We start from the raw sequence: 11,316 nt of genomic DNA, 5'->3' as shown, positions 1-11,316 counted from the left end.
TCTTCAAGTCTTTAAGACCCAAGACACTATATATTTTGATTGCCCCTCCTACCGGGGGGACGGACAACAGAAAAGTGGGTGAAGGTAGACAGAGGACAATGTAAGATATGAAAATAATAATCTATAATTTATCAAGGGTTCATGACGGAGGGGAAAAATGAGGAGCTGATATCAAGGGCTCAAGTAGAAAGAAAATGCTTTGAGAATGATGATGGCAACATATGTACAAATGTGCTTGACACAATGGATGAATGTATGCATTGTGATAATAGCTGTAAGACCCCTCAATAAAAGTATTTAATAAATAAGTAAACAAATAACAGTATGTGCTAAGTAGAGATTATATATAAATTCATAGCTATGACTGGTTCTGGGAGCCAGACATACACCTCCAAATTTCAAATTTATTTCTTTACTTTTTAAATAAAAAACTTTAGTGAGATGATAGCTTTAAGCAGTTGCCATTCATCATTATGACTCATGGCAAACCCCCATGTGTGTCAGAGTAGAACTGTGTCATAGAATTTCCAATGTCTGAGGTTTTGAAAATGGAGCTCTGGGCTTTCCTTCCCAGGTCATCAATGGGTGGACTCCTCAATCTTACAGGTTGGCAGTTAAGCACATTAACATTCCCGCCCCTCTGACAGTTTAAAAAAGTACTCCCTTTCGCTCTCCATAATGTCCTGGATTGGATGATATATTACACAATCCCTCTGTCTATAACAGAATAGACTCTCCCATCTGTAACTATCATTAACCTGAAGGAAAACTCCCAAAGGCTTTGAAGATTTTAAGTAGGTATAAATCACAAGCATACAATTTTCACTGCCAATCATTTTACAGTTGAGTATTGTGTTAGCCAGGGTAGACTAGAGAAACAAATTCATGGGCACTCATATGCGTATAGGAAAGAGCTTTATATACAAGAGCAATTGAATATTGAGAAAACATCCCAGCCCAGGTCAAGTCCATAAGTCTGATAGCCCATCTGTCCAATACCATTCTATAAAGTCCTCTTCAGATTCACAAAACACATGTGTGTTAGACAGGGTTCTCTAGAGAGATAAAACCAAATTGCTGATAATTTAATATATTTATTTATAAAGATAATTAGATATATAACAAGAAATGAGCTGTTGAATCATATACAGATAAATATATAATACAAGAAATAAACAGTTAAATTATAAAGCACTACAAATGGCTCAATACAACTCACTCCCGTGAGAGAGAGTTGTGAGAGACTAGCAGTCCTTCAAGTCTACTCTGCTGCCAGATCTTCCTCTATTTATAGAGTGAGCTAGGCTATGTCGGCAAAGCAGCCAATCAGAAGGCAGGTCACCAACTGCCAGCCAGGTCACCAACTGCCAGTCCCCAGCTCCAAAGATGTCTTAAAGGGACCTCAACTTACAGCGACACAGTCCACAGGCTAGGCATCCCACAGGTAGTGTAGCCTTTAAATTGTGGCACAGAACAAGCAAGGCAGCCGCACATTGGTCCGATGATCAAAGAGCGAGAGACAAGAAAGACGAGGCTCACCAAGCCATTTATCTCTCTGCCCTTCAGTTAATCCCACTTGTGATTATCGGCCAGGCTGGCACAATAAACTATCTCAACATGCAATGATGCCAAATGCAGGAAGATCGCAGGCCGGTGGGTGGGAAGTCTTGTGGGTCCAGTGGCATCGTAAGCATCTCAGCACTGACAGGGGTCTCATGTGGCTCCTCCAGCTCAGGGCACTAGCGTAGTTCCATGTGTCTTGTCAGCTGCAATGTTTTCCAGGGAGGGAGCAGAGAGAGAGAGAGAGAGAGTGTCTCCTGCCTCCCAGGAGGAATACCAGGGTTCCCAGAATCCTCAGGAGAAGGCCATGCCCACAGAGGCTTCATTGGCTATTACCTGATTGACAGGCTAGACTCCACCCCTTTACATTTAATCCTCACAAATTGACAAATGATTATATAACTACTACAAGTATGTGGAGCACAGAAAAATGAAAATGAAGTATTCAAGGCCACCTGTTTTAGATTATGGATCTAAAATACCAATGCAATACTATTTGTAGAATTGTACAAGCTTCTAGTGGGTAAGTACTATTTCTACAGGGTAAATATATTTTTCTCTTGAAAGTAATAACTTATCCCTATTTTGGAGATGAGGAAAATAAAATGTTGAGAACTTAATTATTTTGCCTAGGTTTATAAGGCTGTTAAGTGATAGGAATGGGATGCAATCTTAGGTCCGCCCTTAATCTCTATGCATAATGTTTCTCATGCAAGGAAATATGGGGTGGATATGGATATGTGCATTGGGTGAAATGTATCCAAAGGGATTCCACGGGTTAGTCTGAGGGAGTCTATGGCAGCTAGAAGGAGCCCTGGCGGCACTGTTGATTAAGTGTTGAGCCACTAACAGCAAGGTCAAGTGCTTCAGACCCATCGGCCACTCCGCAGGTGAAAGATGAGGCCAACTTACTCCTCCTCTCAGAGTCCGGAAACTCCACAAAGGGTTTCTGTGAGTCACGAGTTGACACCATGGTAGTGTTTGGTTTTTATTTCCTTTGGATAATCACTATTGAATTGTCATGTAAACTTTTCTAGGTGCATATACGAATTTTTCTATGAGTCTAGATCTTTCACTAGATCTCAAAAGTATATGTGATACTCCCATCCACCCCCCATCAAAATTATGAACCCATTAGACATGAAGCTGCTATGAGTTGGAACTTGATGGCAGCGAATAGCAACTAAAATTAAGACTGCTTCAGTAAGGAGGCTAGATATTTATGGCTCTTTATTTCACATCAGTAATCACAATAAGAAATTACTTAGAGCAGTGTATGCTGGTTATTCATAGTAGGTATGTACAACCAACCATACCACTGAGTCGATTCTGTCTCACAGAGTTTCGAAGGCTGTAAATCTTTATACGAGACGACCTCATTTTTCTCCTGTGGAGCAGCTGGTGAGTTTTGAACCACTGACATTGTGGCTAGCAGTCCAATGCTTACCCAACAGCACCAGCAGGGCTCCTTTATAAAATACATGTAGCTAATACAATCATATTAGTACTTTTAATACCAATCGTTAAGAACTCTATAGAGCATAGCTCTACTCTGACACACATGGGGTCATCATATGTCAGAATCAATTTGCTGGCAACTGACAAGCAAGCAAACAAAAAGGATCATGTTCTTACTTGAATTAGAAAACAACCTAGCATTCGCCACAAAACAGTAAATGTTTGTCACTGGTTGCTAACCTATTTATTGATGCACCTGTGCATTAAGTAGCCTTTTCTCACACGCTACCTTGACTTACGGTAGAATAAATTTAGAAGTATAAAATTTAAAGACTGTTGTAGAATTTAGGAGTAGTAAGGACACTGAAGAATCCTGGTAGTACAGTGGGTAAGCATGGCAGTCTGCTTCCGTAAAGACGAAAAATCCACTGCCATTCAGTTGATTGCAACCCATAGCAACCCTCTAGGATGGAACAGAACTGCCCCATAGGGTTTCCCAGTTTATACATTTTTATGGAAGTAGACTACCATATGCTTCTCACATGGAGTGGCTAATGAGTTAAAACTGTTGACCTCTCGCTTAGCAGCTGAGCATCACCTGAACTCTTTCTATGAGCTGGTATTGACTTGATAGTGAGTTTATGTGCAGACATATTACGAGACTTTTTTATTTTTTCAAGATAATGTACTTTTAGCTTAGAAAAAAAGAAATTCCCTTAATCACTCATGTAACAAAGGGACAACCCAGCAGCATTTATGTCTTGGATAACAGTAAGTCAGTATAATTGTTAAAGTGGTGAAATACTTCTATTCAATTGTTAACATACATAGTGAAAGTGGTGAAATACTTCCACACAGACTGGTATGCAGAATAATAGCATCTGTATTAAATAGTAAAATTAATAATCTAAATTCTAATATGAATTTGTTAATTTATGTTAAATGCCATTGCCAAAACAACTACTGTTGTTAACACCACTTGTTATACTGAATAGTTTATTAAACATAAATTGATATACATAGAAACTAAATATGTAACAATTTTAGATAATATTAAAAGGCTAGACTTTTTTTTTGAATGAGACACAAAAGCTGAGAGAAGATTCAACACTATAAATAGTACTTTCTCATTAACAAAAATGTTCTCTTTCTTAAAATGACCCAGCAATTTCAGTGCAGGAAGATAACGGGACCTGGGAAGTAGTGCTGATATAGATATGGATAGTACCCATTTGGCTGCTTTAATGAACCAAGATCGTGTCAAGGTTAAGAATGTGACCCACCTAGATTGGCAGTTCAAACCCAGCCACTACTCAGGAGAAAGATGAGGTAGCCCATCTGCTCTTGTAAAGATTTATAGCCTTGGAAACCTGATATAGAGGCATTACCCGATGGCAGTGGGTTTAGTTGGGTTTAAGGGATAAATGGAGTAGGCAGCATGGACAGGTAGCATTATGATCATGTGGGAAGTACTGGTATCTCAGTACCTAATGAACCTTGATTGGCGTAACACATCTACTTGCCCTTTCACCCCAACAAAATGCTAAGTGCTGCTTTTAGTTTTTCATTTATATCCTAATTGATGTCCCTTAATTCGTTCTGTATGTCTCTAGATATCAGGAAAAAAATTCAGTTAACATTTTCCTTGTTTGATTTGAGTCTATTTTCCCTTTTAATCTTCCAAACTGTCAGTGAATAACTACATTAAATATCTCTTCCACATGTAGAGGACGAGAAATATGACTAGATTTTCTATATATTCAAATAACTGAGGCATTTGGGGGAGGAGGAAGAGTTAGATAACATTTCAAGTATCTATACTGATTTAATACAGGGGACCCTAGGGTTTTCATGCTTAATTTTTGAGTTTCTTCAGTGGTTTTTGCTCTGTCTATGAATTAATGTCCAAAAGCCTAAACTTGAGAATTCTACCAACTAGAAATATACTTAACAGTCAATCCTACACCAACTAACCCAAAGTGAAACTGTAAGAGGTAAGATAAGAGAGACGACTAGGAGATCCCTGAGCAAATGTACTCCTCTTGGAAAAACAGCCAAACTTGGCTCCTGCTGCCAATTTGTAGCATCAGGAATATTTACAAAAGGGTGCCAGTGCTTCCCAAAGATCCGCTGAGACCCCTTCCTGCATCACACGAGAATACTGCAGCCCTCGCTGAAGGGACAACGAAGACAAGCGGGCGCAGGAGAGCCCAGGCTTTGAATTGCTCCTCTCAGCTCTGATGCCATTGAGAAGCTGGTGTGTTTGGCCACAAAACAGTGTAAAAACTGTGAAGCAGCCCTGAAAATCTTGGTGCTTGTCATAAGGAGACATTTCTCCTTGGGATTTAGGTCAGACTTCATTGCTGTTGCTCATTCTAAGATGATTCTTAAAAGTCAGCTAGCCAGAATGCTTCTGGAAGCCTGCAGCTTCCCCATCTTACAGTATGCTCCCCAAAAGTATTTCCGCAAGCTGGGCCCCATATGCCCATAGAGTAACAAGATGATTGACTTACTGTTGTTACGTGCTGTTGCTTCTGACTCACAGTGACCTCTGTCTGCACAACAAAACACCACCACGATCCTGCACCAGCCTCACAATTGTTCTTATAATTGAGCCCATGGTTGCAGCCACTGTGTCAATCCACCTCATCCAATACCTTCCTCTTTTTGGCTGCCCCTCCACAAGGTCAGCAATTAGAACCTACCAGTAGTTCCGAGGGAGAAAAATGGGACATTCGACCTGGTAAACAGGTACAGTCTTGGAAACTCGGAAACTTACAGGGACAGTTCTACCCTGTTCTATAGGGTCGCTATGAGTCAGTACTGACTTGATGGTAGTGAAAGGTTTTTTTTGAGTTGTCCTCCCACTCCCCACCAGGCATGAATGATGTCCTTCTCTACAGACTGGTCCCTCCTGACAAAGTCTCAGCATCCTTGCCTCTATGGGGCATTCTGGCTGTACTTCTTCCAAGACAGATCTGTTTGTTCTTTTGGCGGTCCATGGTTCTTTCAATATTCTTTGCCAACACTATAGTTCAAATGCATACATTTTTCTCAGGTTTTTCTCATTCAATATCCAACTTTCACATGCATATGAGGCAAACGAAAATACCAGTTCAGGCAACTGAAAAATGGCTTGGCTCTGGTGTACTTTAGTCCTCAAAGTAACATCCTTGCTTTGAACACTTTAAAGAGGTCTTGTGCAGAAGATTTACCCAATGAAATGTGTCGTTTGCTCTCTTGACTGCTGCTTTCATGAGCACTGATTGTGGATCCAAGCAAGATGAAATCTTTGACAACTTCGATCTTTCTTCCATTTATCATGATGTTACCTATTGGTCTAGTTGTGAGAAATGTTGTTTTCTTTATATTGAGTTGTAATCCACACTACAGGCAGCAGTCTTCGATCTTCATCAGCAGGTGCTTTAAGTCCTCCTCACTTTTAGCTAACAAATTGTGCAATCAGCATATTGCAGGTGTTATTTAGCCTTCCTCCAATCCTGATGCCGCATTCTTCGTCATGTAATCCAGTTTTTCTGATGATTTGTTCAACGTACAAATTGAATACGTATGGTGAAACCCTGACACACACCTTTCCTGATTCTACACCACATGGCATTCCCTTGTTCTGTTCAACAACTGCTTCTTGATCTGTATCCAGGTTCAGCATGAGCACAATGAAGTGTTCTGGAATACTCTTTCTTCTGAAGGATACCCAGTTTGTTATGAGCCACACAGTTGAATGTCTTGGCACATAGAATGAAGCACAGGTAAACATGATGCTTGAGTAGACTGTTAAAGCATGATTTTTACAAATGTCAATCAAAATCTTTCTTTGTAAGTTCCTGAATTTTCTGTACTTAAATCTTGTGGGAGAAAGCAAAAACCTTTCACTGGAATGCTTTAGTGAATTCCCTCTAACTGCTGCGTGATACATATCCATTCTATGTTTTTAATAAAGCTCTTTCTTTGCTTTTGTTTTAACAGAAACTCCAGCTTGCTCATTGATAAGACCCACTGGTTAGGAAATAGCACACATGGTGCTTCTGTGATCGTAACTATGTCCACAGTTCTGAAACATAAAGGAAAAACCAGAGAGCTCTTTTGCTGGGGGTCATAGCATCACCAAGGTGGGCTCGTGCCGAGGTCTTCCTACTGCTAGGAAGCTCTGTAGCCACCAATGGGACCAGAAGAAAAAGCCCAGTTAGGCACAGCTCTGAAAACCAGCCTCTTTGACGTTGTTTCCCATGTGAAGGGAATTGTGCTGGAAAAAGTGGGAGCGGAAGCCAGACAGCCAAATCCCACCATTAGGAAGTGTGTTCAGCTGATCAAGAATGGCAAGAAAATCACAGCCTTCGTGCTCAACGATGGTTGTTGTAATTTTGTTGAGGAAAACGAGGAAGTTCTGGTGGCTGGATTTGGCCGCCAAGGTCATTCAGCAGGTGACATTTCTGGAGTCCGTTTTAAGTTGTTAAAGTAGCCAGTGTGTCACTTTTGGCCTTATACAAAGGCAAGAAGAAAGGCCAACATCAAAAGTTTTGATGGTGAACATGTAATTTTCATTGACAGGAAAAAGAAAAAAAGACTCCAGAGTAATATTCCATGATGAATATTTAAATTAATATGTAAAGGGTCTATTAGTTTTTCATCCTGGCTTCTCTAAATTCACTAATGTATTAAGTAATCCTTTTCCAAAATTTTCTTCTCTTCTTTGGCCCTCTTCTCTGACTTCTAAGCCTTCCTTTAGTAAAAGGATATTGCCTATAAATCTATATGTCAGTTTGGGAATTGGAAATATTGTGCTACAGAAAAGAACATCAGCAAAACCACATAAAAAAATGGGTTTGCCAAAACTCACCATCAGAGGGCGCAGCAGTACTACAATAAACAACTCCCAAATTCTGCCAGGAAGAAAGCCTCTGGGGCACCTAGAAAAATAAAGAAGAAACATTTACTCTTCAAAGAACAGAGTAGCAAATGTTAGCCACACATGTATGTGCATATAAAACACAATAGTTTTCGGATTCCTTCAGTAATGTCCATTCTTTACGCTGTTGTTAGGTGCCCGTGAATCCGTGCTGACTCATAGTGACTGTGTGTTCAACAGAACAAACACAGGCTGCCGGGCCGGGCACCATCCTTACAATTGTTCTTATGTTAGAGCTCATATTCTTCATAGAAACGTTTGAAAGTACAGATCAAAGACATCAAGCCTGAAAGCTGCTCTCGTTTAAAGATAAAGCAGAGAACATTTTGGAGTCTTTCATTATCATACACAAACAACTCAGAGAAGGAGGGTGAGAGAGATCACACAACTTGAAGAAGGTGGTAATATGTCGCTGAATGGTACATGTAGAAACTGTCAAACTGGTGTGTGCTTTCACCATGCACATTCTCAACGATGACAAGAGTAAATCACTAAAAAATGACATACAAACACATTTATGCACACACACGAATGGAATACACTAACTCACTATCAGTTGTCTCATTACCTGACTTTACACACTTCACGACAATAACAAAACCAAACTCACTGTGACCCCACAAGGCAGGTAGAACTCAGTATCTTTTGGATTGTTGAGACTGTAAATCTCGACGGGAGCAGAAGGCTTTGGGGAGTTACAACTGGGGGTTTTGTGGTTAGCAGGCCAACATGCAGCCCACTACGGCAGCTGCAGGGATCCAACAAAAACTATGACCCAACGATTGCACATCTGGACGTATCAAACACTTAGATATGAGTTGAAAGTAAATGGTGGCTGTGATGGTTCAGGTTATGGGTCAGCTTGACTGGGCTACTGATCTCAGTGGTCTGACCGTTATGTAACGATGCAAACATCTCCACTTTGTGACCTGAGGTGATCACCCTCCCTTTTCACATAAGACAGATTTTATATAATGACTCAGCCTATGTCAGTGAGGAAAGTGTGTACTCACAAAATTAGAATTACACAAATTGTTTTTTCAACTTAAAAAAAACACATTTAATATTGGTTTTAAGCATTATCAGTTCTGAACTCTCTTGCGTCGTCTTCTTCCTTTTAGTTTCGGTCCATTTCCTTCCTAGCTGTATCATACATTCTTTTAGTAGATCAGTTAGCTTATTTTTTTATTCTCTTTTTTTTAACTTTGGACAGGCAACTTCATTCCTCAAGTCCTCAATCATTACTTTCTGAGTATTAGAAAAAAATCACTCACATCACATCTGCTTTTGCCATCTCTTCAAAGAGTAAAGTCACTATGGATCTAGGTTTGGTGTTCAGGTTTTCATAACAAAACTAAGTTTTAGAAAGAATACTGAATTTGGTTCTGATTTGTCAAGTGCTTGATTCATTCCATCATACCTTCTACTTTCCAAACTCCACAAAGTAACAATGAAGGAGGAAGAAAGGAAGGTTTGAAACAACGGAAAACCAATATGCTGGCCTCAGACTGTATATCTACTCCAAGCCAAGGCACGTAGGACTCTACAGTAATACATCTTTTAACAGAGACAGCTATGGCTCACAGCAGACGTATGCTTCACGTAAGTATCATTAAACTCATCTCCTTCCACTTAAAAGTGTATGCAGCAATATGAGGGTGATACTTATAAAAATGTAAATAAATCTCTTAGCATTACGTGTGGCCTAATTTACAGCTGATGGTGGCACATTTAACATGTCTTGATATTGTCACTGATGACCTCTATCTCTGAGTTAATGTATAAAAGGCTTGTTGATATTTTCTGAAGAACACTGAAATTATTAGAGATAATTCACCTTTCCTAGACCCTCCCAGATGACGTCTTTAATTACACTGGAAACAAAACAAAATTTTATTTCTTAAGTGTTACCAAACAAATATATAGGTCTTTTTCCTTTTTTAATCTCTAGAAATTTATAGTCTAACAAGGCCAATGAAAACAAAATTATTCCAGGAGTGTAAGGGGAAGGTGGGGGGGAGAAAGGGGAAACTGATCACAATGATCTACTTATAACATCCTTCCAGGGGGATGGACAACAGAAATGTGGGTGAAGGGAGACATAGGTCAGTGTAAGGCATGAAAAAAAAAAAACAACTTATAAATTATTAAGGGTTCATGAGGGAGGGAAGGAGGGGAGGAGAAGGAGGGGAAAAAGTAAGCCAAGGGATCAAGTAGAAAGAAAATGTTTTTAAAATGATGATGGTAACAAATACAAATGTGCTTGACACATGGATGGATGTATGGATTGTGATAAGAGCTGTACGAGCCCCCAATAAAATGATTAAAAAACAAAACAAAATTATTCTGTTTTTCTTGTTGTCTTGAAACAAAAAAATAAGCAGGAAATGTAGGTGGTGAAGATCAGATGAACAATGCTATTCTAAGCTGTGTTGTATGACTCTCTTAGGTTGAGTACGTGTGATTGTTTAAACTGCATTTTTAAGGTGTCTCAAGAAAATAGTAGACTTTCAATTAATAAAATAATTGCTAAAAATATGTCAAGATGTTAAAACAAAAATGTCATCAAAATATTCAGGCAATGGTATCTATAATTCATCTATTTAAATTTAATAATCAGAAAGCAAGAGAAAGGCTAAGAAAGTTAATATTCAGAATGCACATAAATCATCGGAGAAATCATACGTAAGTCACAATCCACTAGGTAGCAACGGGTTTGTTTTTTGTTTTTGGCCCATTCTAGTCTTGAAAAAACAAACAAAATGTATATTGGCAATACAGCTTTCAAATGAACAAGACAGGCAATACAGCTTCCAAATAAACATTACAATTTGGAGCTAAGTACCTGTCAACGCCATCAACATATACAATGCCTATAAAGACAAGAAGAAAAGAAATCTGCCCCTCCCCCCAGAAGAATTTATTTCAAAGGACAGCCTGAATCCGCAGCTCCAGGAGAGGGACATATCTGACTGGAGCACACAGGAGCAGATGATTGGGGAGGAGGAGAGACTGGACACATCCTGGCCCACCAGGCCTTGAGGAAGATGACCCCAATTAGAGCAGCCAGTCCACAGAGGGGACCACATGGCCAGCCCCACTATGAGACATGATGCCCCTCACTGACCCATGGCTCTGCTGGGGACAGCACCAGAGACACAGTGTGGGAATTGCACACGATTTGATCCCGCCACACTGAGGCAAAGCACTGGGGGAGTGCAGCGGAACAGCAAGGGAAGGGAGCAGCAAGGTCCCCAGGGAAGGATGAAGGCAGACTTTGGGGCCAGGGCGTGGTGCCCCAACAGACTGGACTGGAAAACACTCCTAAAGGCCAACGATCCTTGAACTAACTACAAGCTTTTCTTTCTTGT

The 11,316-nt window shown here is 40.0% G+C and overlaps 2 protein-coding genes across 2 annotated transcripts in view; one reads left to right on the top strand and one right to left on the bottom strand.

Moving 5' to 3' along the window:
• The window catches only part of MCU (mitochondrial calcium uniporter), a 173,180-nt gene that overhangs the window by 46,214 nt on the left and 115,650 nt on the right, over positions 1-11,316 (bottom strand). The window contains exon 3 of the mRNA XM_045291693.1: positions 7,877-7,946. Coding sequence (XP_045147628.1) covers positions 7,877-7,946 — 70 coding nt within the window. The remainder of the gene's footprint in view (positions 1-7,876; positions 7,947-11,316) is intronic.
• Positions 7,199-7,498, top strand: LOC115869973 (40S ribosomal protein S23-like). The gene has a single exon (XM_045291333.1). It carries the CDS (start codon positions 7,199-7,201, stop codon positions 7,496-7,498), a length of 300 nt encoding a protein of 99 aa, XP_045147268.1.

The sequence above is a fragment of the Echinops telfairi genome, unplaced genomic scaffold (assembly GCF_000313985.2).
Source record: "Echinops telfairi isolate 266 unplaced genomic scaffold, ASM31398v2 ScPeMD7_70;HRSCAF=299, whole genome shotgun sequence".
In the NCBI taxonomy this organism is placed as follows: domain Eukaryota; kingdom Metazoa; phylum Chordata; class Mammalia; order Afrosoricida; family Tenrecidae; genus Echinops; species Echinops telfairi.
The sequence above is the reverse complement of the archived record's forward strand: the minus strand, read 5'-3'. Positions and strand labels throughout refer to the sequence as shown.